The sequence below is a fragment of the Mchenga conophoros genome, linkage group LG20 (assembly GCF_057382185.1).
Source record: "Mchenga conophoros isolate Kocher_MC1m ecotype Shallow Benthic linkage group LG20, M_conophoros_male_GT1.1, whole genome shotgun sequence".
In the NCBI taxonomy this organism is placed as follows: domain Eukaryota; kingdom Metazoa; phylum Chordata; class Actinopteri; order Cichliformes; family Cichlidae; genus Mchenga; species Mchenga conophoros.
In genome coordinates this window covers 8,838,252-8,857,764 of record NC_140545.1, presented here as the reverse complement: position 1 = coordinate 8,857,764, position 19,513 = coordinate 8,838,252, and the positions used below count along the sequence as shown (strand labels likewise).

The 19,513-nt window shown below is 41.2% G+C and overlaps 1 protein-coding gene and 1 non-coding gene across 4 annotated transcripts in view; one reads left to right on the top strand and one right to left on the bottom strand.

The window, feature by feature from the left end:
• The first annotated feature begins 6,882 nt into the window (after positions 1 to 6,882).
• Positions 6,883 to 19,513, top strand: part of sema3h (sema domain, immunoglobulin domain (Ig), short basic domain, secreted, (semaphorin) 3H) — a 53,653-nt gene continuing 41,022 nt past the window's right edge. For 2 of the 3 annotated variants that reach the window (XM_085259539.1, XM_085259537.1), the window contains exon 1: positions 6,891 to 7,314. In XM_085259539.1, the coding sequence (XP_085115665.1) occupies positions 7,206 to 7,314 (109 nt within the window). In that variant the 5' untranslated portion in view covers positions 6,891 to 7,205. Of the gene's footprint in view, positions 7,315 to 19,513 lie in introns of all 3 variants that reach the window. The other variant, XM_085259538.1, reaches the window with a different exon arrangement.
• trnar-ccu (transfer RNA arginine (anticodon CCU)) lies at positions 10,638 to 10,710 on the bottom strand. Its single transcript has one exon. It is a non-coding gene; the product is annotated as a tRNA-Arg (tRNA).

Here is a 19,513-nt window from a genome sequence, read left to right as displayed (position 1 = left end):
GTGAGATCTCTGCTGGCTAGGCAAGGAAATGGACTGGGGCTCTCTAGAGACGCATTCAGAGCGAAACCCACGAAGTCGAAGAGGAAGGAAGGAAGTTCGTCACTGCCTACTCCACCCAAAACTGGTGGCATGTAAGACATAAGACGCGCTGTCTCTAGCGCAACACTTGTAGAGGAATGAGCTGAAGGGGAGGGTACTGATGCTGCTTTCTTTCTTTTGCTGTGTGGCTCCTTCCCCTCCCGTCTTTCTTTCTTTCTTTCTTTCTTTCTTTCTTTCAGTCAGTCTTTCCCTCTCTCCCCCTCCTTCCCTTCCCTTCCCTTTCGCCTAACAGCCGGGGAAGACTAGCGAGCAAAGAGGCTCAACTGCCGGCTTTATATACCGCTCTATTTTTAGCCACTCACGGGCCCGACTATTTTTAACCAATATGAGCTCATTGCCTGGTCCGCCTGTCCAATAAGATAAGAGGAAGATGAAGGGAGTCGTCCAATAGGTGCTAGGAAAAAAGAGAAGGGGCGGGTTACACAAGAGTCTGTTATCTGCAGTGAAACGGTCGGCTTGTGAGGGAGGCAGCAAGGAAAAAGGAAAGACCTCTCACTTTGCTGCATTTCCAAAGGATCTTTTTGAAGTTCATCATTATTCAGACTCGCTGTTCTACAGCCCAAAGCGGATCTGCATGGAGGCAACGATTTTTTTGTCTAATTATGCACCTAAAATTGTCTTTGATTTCTTAGAAGCGATAACGATACAATACATAGTTTTAAATTGTTTTAAAAATATTTTGTTGATCCCATTTATATAGAGGAGATTTTCGAAGAGAAGTGTGTGAAAATCCAATTAACCTGCCTAAACCTCTTGTACCTTCCTTGCAGAAGTTTTCACATTATTTTTTAAATTAGCATTAGCTAGCAATTGTTATTTTAAATATGTTAAAAAAAATAGTTAGTGATAATCTTTCAGTAAAAGCTAACCCCAAACCAAGCTATAGCCCCTGGCTTGAATTTTTAGGCCATAACATTTTGTTTGCGATCCATCCATCCTACAATAGACGGCCTTCCCAGGATGGGATGCCGTCTATTGTAGGCTGAACACAGAGAACCATTCACACTGACACTTAAGGCAAATTTATATTCTCCAATTAACTAAACCCCACGAATGCCTTTAAATGTTGCACTGAAGCTGAAGTACCCTGAGATAACCTGCATAGACAAAGGGAAACTCCACAGAGGATTCAAACCCAGGACCTCCTCGCTGTGAGTCAACAGTGCTGACCAGTGTACCCCCCTCTTCCATCCAGATCCACTGAACACGATCAGCCAAGGGTAATTTAAGATGATTCTCATTATAAAACTGAAAAAACAAACAAAACAAAAAACATCTCGTCAACTTCCTGACAGGAAAAGATCTCATTTCATGTGAGCATCACTGCAATTTAACTCTGGCCCAAGATACATGACTACAGCAGTGTTGACGTCAGAAATGTCTGGCCCCTCAGTCTGGAACCGTTTTTACTCACAACAGAAACATTAAATTTTCACAACAATGTTGTCTCGGCAATGAATAAACATCTATGGATTAAACTACTGCAGTACTATTAGTTTGCTGTGTATGCTACTGCCTTCATTTTATATTTGCCCTTATAATTTGCCAGTGTCGAGTGGCCCTCTCTAATCACATGCATTAGATCATATTACTAGATTATAATTTGCAGATTCATTATTAGAATTAGCTACTATTTTGTTTATTAAACTTATTACTGTGATGTGAGCTAGTTTTAAGTAATTATATGATGCCAGGAAGCTTTATCTTTATCATAATAGATTTGACTTTTATCCATAGAATAATTAAAGGTTTTAAATAAATGGTGTTGACTATGTAATAACAATGTAAAATATTTGCGTGGCTAGGGTTGTGGTTATATACAAAATCTTTAAGGGGGCTGCTGCCACCCATGCCCACCTCTGGAAACATCTCTGTTTAAAACAACTTCATTCTTAAAAGAACATTTTCCCATTAATCAGCATTCATGAACAGTGTTGAGGTAACGAGGTTTTCTAAAAACCAATACTGGCTGAAACTGACTGAGTGGTTTCACATACATCATCCAAACAAGCCTGCAGTGAATCATAAAATGACGAGACTCGGAGTTGTGTCGTAACAATACCTATTTCCTTATTCTTAATTAGCAGAGCCATCCATGCGGCAGCTGCTGCCCAGATTTGCCTGTCACACCCTTATATTTTCCCGATAGTCATCTTTCAATTAGACGATCTTCGGTAGTGGCTTTGGACTGGTGGGACTGGCTGCTCGGTCCTGTGTGTGTGTGTGTGTGTGTGGGAGAGAGAGAGACTGGTGTGTAGTTTTTGTTATGACTTTGGACGGAGGGTATGACAAGGATTTCCCCGTGATTGTGACTCATCGATACACCCACCTATTCTTCTTGTTTCCAAAAGTTTTATTTTTAACCGCTGGGTGTCCTGTCACCAGTGAGTGTCTGTTTCTCCGGTAGAACAAGAATTACGATTCACGACACAGTTAAAAAACAGAAGAAGAATAAAGCTGCCAGTTGGGTGTCTTAGCTGTTACTTCTTAAAAATGCTAATGTTTTGGATCTACTTTTAATTCACTAACAGCTGCCGCTCATCCCCCAACAAAGCGCGCTCACGACAGCCGCGCCCCCGCACAAAAGGTTCCAACACATCATGATGTGAGCGCGGAGGACGAGAACGGTCAAGTCCACTCCCTCCAAAACACTCTCCACCCTGCCATATACTCCATATCATCTGCTAAAGAATTTCTTTCCCGACCTCACCGTGGGATTAAAAATTTAAAAATATGGCTATTTTAAAACTGGCTAATTTAAAAATATATTTAGCCCAATTTAAAATAGCCAAAAACCAAATAACGGCAGTCGTAAATGAAAGTTGAACCATTCATGAGGATACAACCACAGTAATTACTTTTAGCTATGTACCCGTTCTATGTTTTATTCTAACATCTGAATAGTATATTAAAAACATAACACAAGGTAAGTTTACTCCACTCTGAGATGACTATTATCATATTCTTACATATTCGCTGTAACAGTTCAGGCCACACAATGTCAGACTGACCTCTAGCGGTACAAAGGCGTCATTACAACTGTGTCGCTCGGTGTTCTGGTGAAACGCCAGAGATTACGGTTAGTCCAGAGTCTCGCGGGATTACGAGATCACATTCAGGTAAACAGTAAGAAGAAACGTAAGGTGGCAGCATAGTCCTACCCCTCTGATGTAAGTGCACTATAACCACCGTACTGAATAGGTGGCACAGACAAGGTTACACTTTAGCACCCTGACTAAATTATGGCCAACTTTTCTTTCTTTCCAGATGTTTATAGTTTCGATTGAAATATGAAAGTCACACGAGCATGCTAAATCTTTTCTTATAGGACAAATATGGCACATAACCTGTATATAAAGGAGTTAAATAAACACTGCTGTCATTGAAAGTAATAATTAAGCAAACAGTAATATAAAATTTGAAGTGACCTAGCTTGAAATAATGGTTCAAGCTAATTATGACTTTATGACTCTAATTACTCCCAGCCCCATTATATCCCATAGTGTAGTAAATAAACATGGCTACAGTTTGTAACGTTTGACCTTTCAGAGCTCTGGTGTTGATTCTCAGTCTGTGATTATTTGCATCAAAAGGCCACTTAAATGAAGCTGATGCTCGTTTTGTTTTTACATCACTTACACTGGTTTGTGAACCATTACTGTCATTAACAATTACTGGTCATCAGGGTTCATGTTATGTCTGCCTTATAGGGGTCCATAAGCCAAACAGAAGAAAACGACGACAATGAGCTGCTCATTAACTGCTGCATTCTCACTCACTTCACGAAACACGGGGAATGTGCATGAGTCAATGGACGTGTCTGTGTGTGCCTGGTTTGCAGAGAATAGCTGCGGTGGGATCCAAGACCACTAACAATTGGTCTTAGCAGCCAGAGTTTGCATGCTAATTGACAAATGACGTAACGTGTCAAAGACAAATCGGAGGCTTTTTGTTCAGGCTGACTGTCAGGTCATTAGTTGCAATTAACAAGCAGACTGACTCTGGCAGGATCAGCAACGAGCTTCTAATTATCCTGCCTTAATGACCTGAGGGTTTAAAAGGTTCCGGTAAGAGATGGATGCAACATTAATATTTTTAAGCTTGTCATTTTACACATTTTCTCTTTAGGTATTAGAAATGTGAACATCAGAACCAGGAGAAGAACCTGCATCATCAGTAGCATGCTAAGTTCCTGGTGAGGATTTCTGTTTGGCCCATTACTGACAGGTGAAACTGTAGCTTTACCAGATTCTTGCGCAATTTCAACCAGCTGTTTACAAAATGCACATCGAAAGACAGCAAATGCTGACTCAGTAGAGACTTATATGTGTAAATGATTACTCCAGCATCCCATTTTTCCTCATTTTCAGTCGCAGTAGCGTTATTCTAAAATGTCACGTCTGACTTGACGTTTAACACTTTACCAACAGAAGCCGTAGAAACAGCTTCAAGGTGCAATAGGACAGGAAATATTAAAAGTTGTAGCATGAAATTCCATTTCCCCAACACTTAATCAAAGTAATCCACAGTAAAAACACATAATATCTGTGGGATTTTCCCCAAAAATTGGGCTGTATTTTTATTTACCTACAGTGTACAGTGAAAGTGAAAGAGGGAAACAATTCTGTTTTTTACCAGAAAGAAGAAACATGAAGTGATTTTAAGTAGTGAGTAATTTCCATGTATTTCAAAGGAACTCTATTTCCCTTTTTAACCTGTAAATATGCTTTATTTTTAGGGGTATGGCCATATTATGGAATAGCTTATACTTCCCTTCTTACATCAGGTGTACATCTACATTTTAGGGGTACAGATGACATAATGGAGAAGCTTAACCTCCCCATTTTACATTGTATGCACAACTGACTTTTTTAGTCACGTGGGCCGAAGTATGGAGTGGTTTTAACCTCCCCATCGTATATTGTATGCTTACATTACTTTTAGGGTCACTTATAACACTTAACCTTGCCTTTTGAGGATAAGGCTATAGCAACACTTGTAGTATTGAAAGAGTGTTAGTTACTCACTTACCAAAGGTGCATAGAGTAAATAAAGGTTTTTTGAATCCTTTCTAAAAAATTGTACTATCTGCTAAGTTTTTTTAAAGGTATGATTATAACCTAAATTAAAATAAAAGACCTTGTAATTTAATGCTAAATCTGGAGGGCAATATTATAAAGTGCTATGCAATTTTTTTTAACTATCAAAACACCAAAACACAAGTGATACAACACATCCAAACATAAAACATCTGCATATCTATTGCATAGGATCTCTCTGTCCTGCGTTACCTGTTTGTCTAAAACACAAAACTAGCCCGGGCGGTTAGTGTGGGACATGATGACTGTGTAAAAGCAACACTACTATATGCACTGTTTTACTTGCAGGTGATCTCAGCATGGGTGAAAAAAGGACTGGCACTGCTATAATGAGAGGTAAGCAGTAGTACTGCTGGCTGTACTGTAACTGCAGAAATAATCATGCATTGTTTCTAAGTGATACAAAACAGCACATGAATATATCTGAGGTTCAGTTATGCTTATTTTCCTTGGCCACACCCCGAAAGAATCACTTAATTACCAAGAGATGCATTTGCAGTGACGTCTTGCCCAAGGTCACTTTAGTAGTGCATAGTGTCATCACAATGGGAGTCTCTATGGATAGAGAGAGTTTTTCTCCTTCACTAATTGAATAACTTAATTAATGACCGGGTTTGACCAGATTTGACCTCCACGAACTGTAAGCTTTATGAGGTTGTGTAAACACCAAGACAGAGGACATCTAATCACATAATTAAACCGCTGGGTCATATTTAAAGAAAAACCTGCACTAATTATGCAATAACAAACAAGCTCGGAGAATAAATCATTTACAAAGCAGAAATCCTCAGAGGGAGCATATACTTGTTCATTTGCACGTAACCTAAATTCATTATTTATCCAGGAGAATGAATAAATCGTCCCCGCTAGCCTGTGATTGAACTTGAGCTGGTGAAAAATTCAGCCCGGCGCAGCTGTACTCCAGTGAGTCGGTATCTAATGAAAATAACAGAGCAGGAGAGAAGGCACGGGCTCGGTAATGATTGCATTTGGGTTAGGAGTGGAAAAAGAGAAAATAATGAGGATAAGGAAAGAGACTGAGGGGTAGAGTTTGGTGTTTTGCGTGGGTTGTTTTGGAACTGATTGTAAGATCTCACTCATTTACTTTTAGTGCACCTCTTGGCTCGGTCCCTGATTGTGTTTCATGAGTTGGTCTCACCTGAACGCAGTCCTGAGGCTGGAACCTGCGGTTCATAGAAACGCTAAAACCCTTTTTCGCCTCTCATAAAAAGTCGATTTATTCTTAATCGATTCTCAAAACCTATTTTCATTGAGTGGTTAACACAATAAACATGTGTCTATACCTGTTGCTTTAAAAAAAAGTTTCCATAATCTTTTATCAGCCACTTTTTCTTATTCTATTTATTTTTTGATAAGTATAAAGCCATCAGAAGAAAAGAAAAAGAGTGAGCGAGAGAGTAAGCGCAATAAGGAGAGGTCGGGAGAGAGACTAAGAGAATGGTGCATAAAGATGAAAGCTGATTTCCTCCGTCTCAGTTCCACTTTAACAAGGTTTTCCTGGAGCGGAGTGAATAGGCGAGCACGTCTGCATATGTGTGGCCACAAAGATCTCGGATTTTTCTTCTCCTTCCTGAGAGAGAGAGAGAGAGAGAGAGGGGGAGGGAGGGAGACAGCGAGCACATGTAGAGAGGAGCTGGGACGAGAGACAGAACAGTAGAGAGCTGTCAGGCTGCGAGGAGGCAGCAGAGAGACGACTCACTCATTTTCTTGGAGTACGTTTTGCCTCCATCTCTGACGCGTGCGTGCACAGATAGCATCGCGGACACAAAGATGGTAAAGTTTGAGTGTGAGTGCTACTTCTTACCTTCCTGTGAAAAACTGTGAATCATTTTAAGGATCTGGACTTAAGCCTGACACACTGTGACTGGGACTTCACAGTTTACTTTGGCAGGCAGGTTAGCCCTTTCTCTGAGTTCTACACTGAGTTAGTGTGTCTGTTGCCAGAATTCAGTACATTTGAAGCTGGACTTGGACTCCCCGTGTGCGATGAGGAGAAGGATGCAATTGCTGGTGGTGGTCCTGCTAGCCCACCTCGGTGCCACCTTGACAGGAGCGTGGAGAGCATCTCAACCCAGACTGCAGTTCACACACCCTGGTAAGAAGCAGCACGTCCATTTCTGAGCATTTCTCTTTATGTTTCCTTTAGTGTTTCAAGTCTTGGTTCCCCACACGTACATGCAGGTGGCTGGAATCATGTACCGCTTCACATTTTTCCCCACTTTTCTTTCTTTGTCCTTCTATTAATGCCCACACACTGTTATGCAATTCATGTATAAATTATACAAAGCCTTTCTGTTCATGTACCTGTCTCCATCAGCCCTTTTCTTTCCTATATTGTCCTCCAACTCTCTAACCACCTGTATTTAATCAATCATCCTCCAGTAGTCAGGTTCAGAGTGTGACAGCCGTATCTTTAGCCCCACCTTGCTTCCTCCTTTCACTGTGAGGTCTGACACTTTAAGTGAAAAGTAGCGCTTTTGTCCTTTTGTCACTTTTGAATAATAACAGCATATTCTTGAAAGTTAAGAGTCTTTGTAAAACCACATGTCAGACGTGGCAAATGACATAAAAAAAAAAGTCCGGGAAAGAAAAGAAGAAACGAAAGAACCGATTTAAATGCAGCACTCATAAGAGTATTTCAGATAAGCTCTTATTGCACAAGAAAATAGAGTGCAAGTGTAACTGTAGAAGGCACGGCAGGTAAAGATGAACCAGCCAATCAAGTGGGATAGTGTGGAGGATGCTTGCTGCTGGCAGTTTGGGTAATTATTTTAGTGTTTGTCTCTGATTTCTCTTGGCTAAACTGGGACTTTGCCAGACAAAAAGTCATGCTGCTTCTTCTTCCCGTTGTATTTTGGTTTGAACAGCTTGAACAGCATTATGAGAAAACCTGTACATGCTGCTTCTTTGGCAAAAATACCCAATTACAGTGTTATCCTTATCAATCGAGAAGTTTTTCTAAAGCATAACGAAAGCATGGAGAATTCATGTGCAAAGCCTACTTTATCGACTCGAGATTAATTTCCTGTCAAGCTCAAATCTTTTGCCAGCGCCTTTGAAGCACTTCGTTAATGAAGTTTCAAACTCGAAAGACCTTCTCCATGACAGCACCTCAAACCTCCCGTCACCCCACCTCGCCCCCTCTTCCAGGATTTGGAAATGTGTCCTTGTCTGTTAGTTTCAGTTATGGCTAACAAAGAAATAATTATCTCATGGCAGAAATCCCAGATTCAGATCATCAGTGAATTAATTATTTCTTGGCCCCGGGCCGATCTGTCCGCTGTAGTGAGGTCCACGCAGTGGTGGAAGGACACACATAACAGAACCTCCTTTTAAAAAAAGGGAAAGGACAGCTGTAGCCACTTGAAGTTTCAGCTGTTTGTCGGTGGAGAACTGCATTGTGCTTCTGTGTGCGTTACACATTTTTTCCTCTTTCTCCATGCACTTGTATCACTGTGCAGCATGTCGCATGAACTATGCTGTTACAGGCTGATGCGTTGGTGAACCGGAGTTGATTTTGACTACTACAAGGTGGTGCTGTTCTGCATCAGCTGCTCCAGTTTTACTGTTTACTTTACCCTCGTGGATGCAGCAGTTGGGTGGGGTCTGCCTCGCTGAAGAAACAAGGGGACTCTAGGATGATGTGTGCGTAACAAACACTGTAGCTATAGATGCTCTTGTCACCACTGAATAGGGCAGGACTAAATGCTTTGACCCGTTTTGGGGTTTTGCTGTTTGAGGATAACAAACGTGACGGTCAAAAGTTTTGTGAAAGCAAAATCCTGTAATTAAAACAGGATTTGGATTTCAGCGTTTGCCCTCGCGGCTCTGGCGAATCCCTTTCAAATGAAAAGGATTTTTGAGGCCTTTAGTTACAGCGAGGTAAACTCAACTCCCTTTAATCATGTTTACCGGAGCCACCGTTGATTACGACACCAGCTGATTACACATCCTTGCATAAGCCGAAAGATGCTGTAGAATCCGTACTTTAAATCTGGAGTCGACCAATTGTGACCTAGAAAGTAAAGAGAGAGGGAGAAGGGGAATCCTTTTGGATTCTCCCAGGGGGGAGTTTGGCTCTAATGGAATCTGGAGTAGCTTTGATTGAGTGATTGTGATACAATAGGTGCCTGCATGTCCTTGAATATATATGGCTGCATATTCTTGGACAGGAATATGGAGTGTGTGAGTGTTGGCGTGTTGGTGCATGTGTTTAAAGGCTTCTGCATATGTACCTAAATAGAGCAGCTTCATTTCCAGGATCTCTGCCCATTTTACTTTTTGTTGTGTATTATGTTGAGACGAATCCTCGCATCCTTGAACAGCAGCGGTGTAGGTGTGCGTGTGCGTATGTATATATGTGTCTGTATGTGTGTTTCCTATCTACAGCGGTCAATATGCTCGTCTCTGGAAAGAGAACAAAAAGAAAAGTATGATGTGTTTACTGTGGTGCCCGCCATCATGCTGTTGTACACATTTGTTTTTGTTTGTGTGTGCGCGTGCACGCTCTTCCTGCCTCTCTGTGGGAGCTCTATACTGTGGTCATTTCCCTTCTCATCACCACAGAGGTTTTCCTCAGACACAAGGAGGAGATTTTTTTTTTTTTCATGGAATTGCTGTAATTACTCGAAATATTTTTTGGCCGCTTAGAGACACTGTACATTTAGCTTTTCCTTTTCCTTTGGTATGCACAGCAGATGATTAACTAAAAGAGAAAAAACAGTACAGGCTGACATTTAAGTGAAGTATTTCACCCTATCACTGGAGAAAATTGGCTACTACAAAGAGCTTTGAAGCAGAAACCAAAAGCATCCCTCAGACTCAAGTGAGTGGTACAGCAGCAGTAAATTGATGATGAAGTAATAGAAGGAAAATAGACAACTGAGGGAAAAGGTACAGGAGACAAAAAAAAAACAAAAACAAAAAAATTGTATCCACTGAGTTGGTGCCTCAGTAGCAGCACTGCTGATGAGACAGTTCAGAATGTGAAAGGGCGTACAACATTGGGACCATGGGCAAAAGCAGTGATGTAATGAAACAACAATGCTAACGCTCACTAGCCTTATTGACCCCTGGATCATTGAACTAGCATGCTTGCTCTGCTGTCAGTCATGCCTGCTGTTCACAATCCCGAGTCTGTGTCTAGAATAATGACTGGATAAGTTGATGGGTGTTTTCTTAGATTTCAAGAAAAAGCTGTGTTGGTTCATTCAGCAAATGCCCCAAAAAGTCACTGTAATAATTTTACAGCAGCAAGAAAAGATGTTAGTTATTATAAAGTTGGCCAAGGCAGTGTAGGAGGAGATTGTGGTGGATAGAGCATGTGAGATAATTATTTCCAACTGACAGCGAATGTTACTTTGTTCTTTTAACTACAACCACAAGCCTTGTCTGAGCTACTTTAAAAAACACCACGTTCACCCCAGATGGGACTCGAACCCACAATCCCTGGCTTAGGAGGCCAGTGCCTTATCCGTTAGGCCACTGGGGCTCTGGCTGGGTATATATGTGGAGACAGTTTGTGTTATCAACTTTGCTATGAACCACAACAGATGTGACTTGAATTCTCAGTCACTGGGTTTGGAGGCATGTAGTATCCTGCAGTATCTCTGAAAACTGCAGTGATATATATATATATATATATATATATATATATATATATATATATATATGACAAAGGTCCTTTTACCTTTTACTGAGAAATATAACTGACCAAACAGCTTTGTGTGTGTCTCAGAATTAAAAAAACAAACAAAACAGCTTTAAATACTTAAATACACGCTTGATTACCTCCTAACCCCCACCTATCTCTTAATGGCTAAATGATCCCAGTTATTCACTCGCCAATACACACACAGACACACTTATGTATAATGAGTCCATTATCCCGGCCATTCAGTCAGTGATAGTACGCATTTCTTGAGGGAAAATGGCAGTTATAGATACGATCTGTGTCCCCCGCACACATGCAGACGTACACATTTGCTTGGGAATGTGTTATGTGAAACCTGTTTGGTGGATTGCTGCATGAAGACCCTATAAAATAATTACTCTGGATGCAGCATGTGAGACTTCACGCACACAGTAACGCTGTATACCCGAACGTAGCTACACAAATGTGTATGTGTACAAAAACACAATCATTACAAGTTCCTAAAGAAGAATGCAGTCCCTTACAGCTGCATCAGCACCAACCACCCTTCCAACTCTGAAACTAAAGGAAGCATCACGATGATGTGGCGAGGATGAGAATATCATCCTCACCACATTACCACAGCAAAACTTCATAAAAGCCTCAGAGGAGCTGCGGCTGGCTTATCTAAGTGAATTCGAACCTATTAACTCACACAGAGGCTGAGTCATGTTTTATTCATGTGGCATTCACTTCATCAATTGGTTTGCCATAGACATTTAATAGCAGTCAGTCTCTGTAGTGAATTGGAATGAAGTCAGAGTTTGCTTGGCGTGAATGGAGACACTGGCTTTGATGGCTCACCTTTAAACTGCTGATTCCTTGTGATGGGGCGTAATCCGGGCATTTTACTCATCCTGCAGTTTCTCTCTGGACAAATGCCCACATTGTAATGTGAACGTAATGAGTCGTTTTAAATTGCATGCTATTAAAATGCAAATTGCGTGGTTATTATACACAGTAGATTCGTTCATCAACGTCCAGATGCATGTTTGCTCATGCGCTTGTCCGCGGGACTCAATCTGGGTTTTCTAAAAGAGAAAATGTTGCTACAGAAAAAGCTATAGTTAAGATAAATCCTTAAATAGTTTCATTTTTATCTCTGTGATATTTAAGGATGGTTAAAGCCCTGGCATTGCCCATCCACGAGCTGACTGGTTTTGATAACGCAGAAGGACATTTATTATGCAGCTGTGTTGTCTGTGAGACACACAAACCAGCAGCTGTCAGCATATGTGGCCACTGTTTGCCTTAAATGAGTAGAGAGAGATTGTAGAAAGAAAATGCAGGCTGTTCCAAAAAGATAGGACGGTTTATTGGTTTTAAACTTGATGTTCTCACCTCACAGATCACAGATATTTGGAATCCCAGATTTTAGTGCTATTCAGGCTCATTAGCTTAATCTGTAGCTTAATGGATTACCATTAAGTATAAATATATCTTAGCGTGTTTTCCAGCCGAGAGAAGCAGATAAACAGTTAGCACTCGACCTCGGCTTACTTTTATTTCACTGCTGTGTTGAGATTCCAGGTTAGGAACAGTAATCTGTTTTGTTCCTTGTTCGCTTGACTGGCGTGCAAAAGTTCATCTCCTCTCTCCAGCCTCACCTTTCTCTTTTCCGCGTGTCCCAATAAAGCACAAAAGCCTTCAGAGGGATATTAAAATCAAGAAATATTTCATTATTCATTTATTCTTTCAGATCTGTTTCTATCTAGGCCAGTGCTTTCCAGGCTCTGGGCTGAGGATGTTGCTGAGACTTGGATTTCACTGGGATGGGTATCTGGCACAGAATCCGGATAGTCTCTGTTATTAATTTTAATGGTACCAGGCCCCAATGGTGGCGCAGTTGTTGCCTGTCACTGCTGAAGTCAAACGGCAGCTGTTTGCTCATCCCACGCTTCATAAAAGACTCAACTAAGACTGCCTTTTCTCTGGAAGAAGACCTTAATTTACTAGCTGCTTGCAGACTAATTTGAAAAGTATAGCTGCTACCGAGGCTTTTGAAAAGACTTCACCCTCCTCTGCTGTTTAAAATGATTCCTCCAGAATATTTGGAAGACCTACACTAAACTTTAAGTACTTGCTAAGACTTAAAAAAAACCCCGATTAAGGGACTCTGAGGTGGAGGGGTTTCTCCTGTTTCTGGACAGAGACGGTGAATAGAGTCTAATTACACCCTTGCTTTGGCAACAGCAACCCATGACAACAGTGGACATGCTGTAAATTTACCCTCCGGAGGTTTCTGGTGTTAATATGTGAGCGCTATCTTTAGCCAGTCATTAAATAAAAATCCACAAGCTTCATATTTCTTCAATTTCCCTCAAGTATTAATTTGCTCCAATCTGACCTGCTGTCAATAAGCTAGAGCTGAGTTTCCAACCATTCCTCTGTGGTTCTTTCTGTGTGTCAGCAAGTCTTTTCAAGCAGTGTGAGACTGAAATTTTACTCCCATTATTCAGGTGTTGTTTAGGGAGTTTAACTTTGTTCTACTGTGTACTGAAAGCCAGACAGGGGGAAACTCAGTAAAGACGCAAACAACAAAAGAAGCTCAATATTTTTTAATGAGCTGACGCTTCAGAGTCATGAATGGAGGGGGAAAAGTTTTATTGGGCTGTTTTCTGTGATTTTGGTCTTCATCTTTGTCCAGATGTATATTTCTCACAGCTTTCCTTCACGTTAGCAGTATTTCTGTGGTATTGTGGGATTTTAATCCACAAAACACACTTGAGGTCTTCATCAGCTGCAAGCCAGAAACAGATGGGATCAATAGTGCTAAGATCTACTCTGACCGTTAGTTTACCTCATTAGGTGTAGTTTAGGCCAAGCTGGAGATGGAGGATGTGAGTGTAAATGTAGAGGATACAGAGGTATATTAACAGGAATTGGCTGGAAATGTATATTTGTGTTTAAACTAAAGTTTTCTCTCTTAAAATCCATCTGTAATCGAGACTATAGTCTATGATTATGTCAGGATTTTACTTTCTGTTCTATGCCCATTTTCATGAACAGTCATTTTAAATTATTTTTCACCTTTTGAACGAAAGCATAGGACATCTAGAATCAGTCGACCACGCTTCCTCAGTCAGTTGTTCTTAGACTGACTGTGAAGGACTTCTAAGGTCGAGGCTCACTGAGAGTATTTTAAAAATGTTTGTGACTACAGCCGATCTTTAACCTCTCATGTTACCGATCTGACGTTCCCATGTCTCTGCAAAAGAAGCAGAAACCACAAGAATAAGATTCTCTCTGTTTTAGCAGCAGTGGAAAGATCAGACATGTGCCACAAAAGGTTGGAAGTCAGACTTCCTTTTCCTGTTAAGAAGCAAGAGGATGCAGAGTAACAGATAATGCGTTTGATCATCTGGGCTGGCTTTAGAGTAGAGAGTCTTCACAAGTTTGACCCTCAAAGTTGCCTGTAAATCGCTGTAGACATCACGGCTGTCCACAACCGTCAGGGGACAGCTACTTGTCTTCATGGCTGCCCATATAAAAAAATATCCATGAAGCACGCTACGCATCTAGTAGCCATTTTTCACATTAACAGGTCAGTGTGGATGACGATTGTGCTGCAGAGCAAGCTCATCAGCAGTGATGTGTTGCCTCACAGTCTATGAAACAACACAGTGGTGATTTTATTTAAGACTCTGTCACCAGTCCAGGCCACTAAGGGCAATTGTTTCCTCTTTGGATGAGCCCACTGCAGAGTCATGAACTTGAAGACTCAGAGTCAGCAGAATCACAGACAGATGTCACACTGACTCAACTGAATCTGAAGGAGGAAAAAAAATTATCACATGCCTTTTGGATTTTTGTCCATTTGCTCCAAATAGCTTATAATCTATACGTTTTCACTATTAATGGATTACAAAACTGTTCTTTTTTGAGAAACAGGAGCTAAGCACTAACTTCAGCAGTCCTAAATGTCTTTTGTGTTTCAGATTGTGAAGCTCAGGGTGGGAAAATAGACAAACTTCAGCTGTCCAATGCAAAACATTTGTTTTTGTTGCCATTAGCAAATGAGTTAACCCAGAACATTGGTCTGCACTGAGGTCCCCACACTAGGCTGCGTATAACTGTGAGAATATGAAGCGAAAGACGAAAACAATGAGTTCTCAGTGATCCTTCATTTACATTAATTAGAATTAAAAAAAAAAAAATTAGAGTAAAAGTAAACAGCGGATGGACTCCAGTGTGTGCGTGTAGCGGCACAGCGACCTAAACGAACAGTCTAGTGATGATGATGATGAATAATCGTTCCCTCTAGGGTCAAAGGTCAAGCTATCCACGTGGGTCTGGTCTCTTGGTGACACAGTCCAGATATAGTGCGTGTCTGTGTGTTTGGCTATAATTCCGCTCTGGTATGTATGCGTGTATGTGTGTGGGCGCATATGTTTTCGATGTGATAGAAGAGTCGAGCCTGTGTAAATTAAAAATGGAGTATTTCAAAAAAGACAAAGGTATGATTACTGAATGTCAGCCGAGTCTATGTGCAGTCTGGTTGAACAGTGCTCGGCATTCCAGATTCATGTTGTGTACTGCGTGTTATTTTGCAGATGATTAATTCGGCATCTGGGACGCCTCACGTCGGACATCAGAGTTTCATTCATCATTATTGCTCATTGTGGATTCTGACACTCAGCGGGAGCTTAAGGCGGCGCGATCACCCTCTGTAACACAGTCGGGCTTTGTGAGAGATGCAAAGTAGCAAGAACTTGGCATGAAAGGGAGAAAAAACAAGGAGACAATTAGATTTTATTGCGAGCTAGAAAAGATTTTGTGTGCGCACATACTGCTCGTGCATGTCCCCACATCGAGTGCCCATCTGTGTGCCTATGGGCTTTGTTCCCAGGCTTCTGCAGGCCTCCCACTGTAATTGCACCAGTAATTGGTGAAGTGATAACCCCATTTCCACAGGAAATGTGCCCCGGTTTCCTCGCCCCTACCAAGACTACCCCCTCCCCGATGGCGCAGCTAACAAAGTCCTCCCCCTGGGAACGCCGCACCAGACAGCTAAAGTTCCCCAGGGCTCAGCGGGTAGACGAACAGACAGACAAAAGCAGTCGCACAAAACTACACACACACACACTGTATGCAGCTTATAAATGGACAATGGTTTAGGCCATGAGCTAATAATTGGATAGATTAATGATAAGTGTCGCTTGTGTGTGCACGCAGCTATAAGTGGAGTGTCTGGATGTGGAAGAGATTGCAATAAGACACCAGGAAAATAACAAAGCTGGACTCCCGGGAGTGAGATAACGATTGAAATAGCAACTTGATTCTTTCATCATCTTTTTCTTTCAATTTTCTCTTGTATGCCACTCACTTTTCAAACGTGTCAGTACCAACTTTTGAAAGAGTTGCAGACCTCTTCTGTTCTTCTTGAAATAGCTTGCAAGTTCCTCCCTCAGCAGGGAAAGTTTCCGTTCTTGAAACCTCCTGCTCGCTAATGAAATCAGCTCACCTGTCCAGCGGTGCGCATAGTCACGTACTCATGATGTGTTCCTCTGATGCTGGCATGGAAAAGCTGTGCTGGCATTCGCTGTACTGTGTGTCAAATTGATGCTTCTCAGTGTCATCCCTGCACCTTGGCTGCCAGCCTCACCTTGACAGTCCACCTGAGCTCAGAGCACAGAGTCACGTCCATAAGAGGAAATCTCAAACATCAAACAAAATAAGTCATAAAGTTAGAACTGCAGAGAATATGTTAAAAAAAGAAAGAAAGAAAGAAATGTAAGTACAAAACATGATGTCACCCATCGGTTTGTGGGCCAGGCCCTTCTGAAGACTTGGTTTTAGCACTGCATCTTAGTCTCTTTGGAGGCAGCAGTGACCCATATTTAGATCAGAGAGCTAAGTTATCATCTGGCACCAGCAAATTTGGTTAGCAAGCTGCATCCATAAATAGTAGGAGTGTTACACACATAAGCGGTAATTAGTGTTAAGAGACTTTTGTACTTTCTAACACTCACACTCCGATGAATGAATTAGGAGCAACTCAGGGTTCAATAACTTGCCCAAGGTTATTTGGCATGGAGACTGAAGCATCCAAGGATCAAACCACCAAACTTCAGAAGACGCCATAAAATAGTTCAGAGGTGCACTTCACTGACTCACATTAGTGGAGGTGAGGCCTAGCAGACAGGAAATCAAACAGCCACCTGTGCTGGCTTCCACCTGGATTCAAAATGAGCTCTTAAAGTCGTCATGAATTGAAATATTGTCTATAGTATAGAGTATAGATATTGTTGTTGTTTTTCTGTACCAGGCTGTAAATTCCAGCAATTTATTTCAGTTCTGAAGATTGGCATTACAGTGTGTGGGCATATGGGGAATTAGTTCAAGTTTGTTTTATTTATATAGCACATTTAATTACAACAGCAACACTGACCAAAGTGCTGTACAGAAGTACAAAATAATTAGTACCAAATAACTTATAACTTATAATATTAGTACCAAATAACTCTCATACTGTAGAATACAAATGTCTTTTGTATTCCCTGGCATACAAATGACTTCCTTTTGGAGCCAGCCTTAAGTGACCATTTGAGGAACTGCATTTTCTTTTTTATCCATGTTTCACTTCTGTTCTTCCTCCTGCTCCTGATGTGACTGTTGGGGTGGAACGCCAAAGTGGATGTATAAACCCACACAGAAATCTCTACGGGCCACTTATCAGTTCAGTTTTGAAGTTATGCCTTTTTTTCTTCTCATGTAACAAGCAGCGCTTCTGACCATCTACTAAATTTGTTATGAAAGGTACTTCCAGAAGACAGATGCCAAGACAAATACTCTCTGCACAAGAAAATTAGCTCCAAACAGAGCTCCTAACTAGTACCAGTAACCATCCTCTGTAAGAGGAGGTGTCATGAAAACTTAAGTTTTACACTTATCTGTTTCTTCAGTGATTTTTCATTCTTTGCTGTAAGCTGCACACGTACACAGCAGGTTGCCTCTGCTGCAGAGTGCAGACCAGTCACTGCACTGTGTCTGAATCAATCCCTATAGTGTAGTCCTGACATCTATAGCTGAGTTATTTATAGAAAGTAAATTAGAACTCATTTCGAAGTCTCTATTTAGTGTCATATGAATGTCGTCTGTGAATTATGTAGCAAATGACATAATGCATACAGAGCCTATGATTAGCATAGTTTGCTGCGTCAGGGCTTGTAAAACAGAGAGAACGACAAACATACTGAACATTTTCTGCCTTAAACGTCTTAAACAAACACTATCGAGCTAAATTGGATTTGAAACCAGCTTGATCAGCAAAAAAATCATGTTTGTTTGATCATAATATGCAATCTTTTGTGCGTGTATATCATGTGCGCGTGCATGCGAGTCAGATATGTGCAATGCAGGAATGTTCTTAGCCGGATCACACGCCGCACATTTGCACTAATCATATCAAGGTCCATCAGAGCTCCCATGACCAGCAACCTTTAATCTAATGTTCACCATGGACAAAAATATCCAGCCACTCACACATAGAAACACACACACAGACCCTCAAAATGAATAGTATGTAAATAATAACACTTACCGAAGGCGAATAAGGACAGGCAGATTGTTGCACTAATATAAAAGAACCATTCATGCAGAGACAAAATCTGTGTGTGTGTCTGTGTATGTGCGTCTGGACTGACCTGTAGGCTTATTTCTTAGCGTGTCTGTTCTTTTACATCTTAACCTTTTCCGTCTTTGATTCCAAGTGACAGGAGTCAGAGGCCAATTGGCTCCGATCAGAGGTCACGACCCTCATTGACCTCCCTGTCAGTTTGATGCTGATAAGAGTGGTTGAACTCTGCAAGAGCTTGCACTGGCAAGTGTGCATTTGTGTGTGTTTGAGTGTGTGGCAAAAGAGCAGATTGTAGTGCTTTGATGGATCAGAAGTAGTTGGTTCCGTTTTAATATATTAGAGTTACACTTTTAATTATCTCCGCTTTGTCTTGTCTCTTTAAGACTCACGTCACTTCAGTGGGACAGCTTTTGATAACACTATACAGGTGTATGCAGGGTTGAGGAAGTAATGCAGTTTTTAGCACGTCTCTCCCTCTATAGTGCCATAACTACTACAATCCATCAGATTTCTGTGATCAATGGTTTGCTTGGTAGACTAGTGAGAATAGTACAACATGGTCGAAGAGTAAGTAAGTCTTTTATTATGAAAGGTCACTACAAAGAAAGGTTAAAGAGAGGGAGAAAACAGTAATTACCTTCACTTTACGCCCTGCTATCCACATCTGATGTATTTCTCATCTTGTTCGTCTTTGTGTGCCACATGACAACTCCCTATCTTGGTATCAGATGGTTTTTCCAGCTTTCAGTTTGATTTGAAGGGAGCAGAGAATCCGTTTAACAACAACAACATAAAAAGAAGAAAGAAATCAATTGTAATTCCGAGTTTCTGAAAAGACCGCTGTCTCGAAAAGCGTATTGCATCTGGGTCGATAAACTCTTCACAAACTGCCACGGACAAAACTTTGGTCTTTCTCTTGCGCTCTGACTGCGACTTTTCAGACACCTCCATTCTGGAGCTTTATGGGGGTGTGAGGTGAAATTGGTTGACTTTCCATCACCGCGCTTTGCTGATAATGGCCAG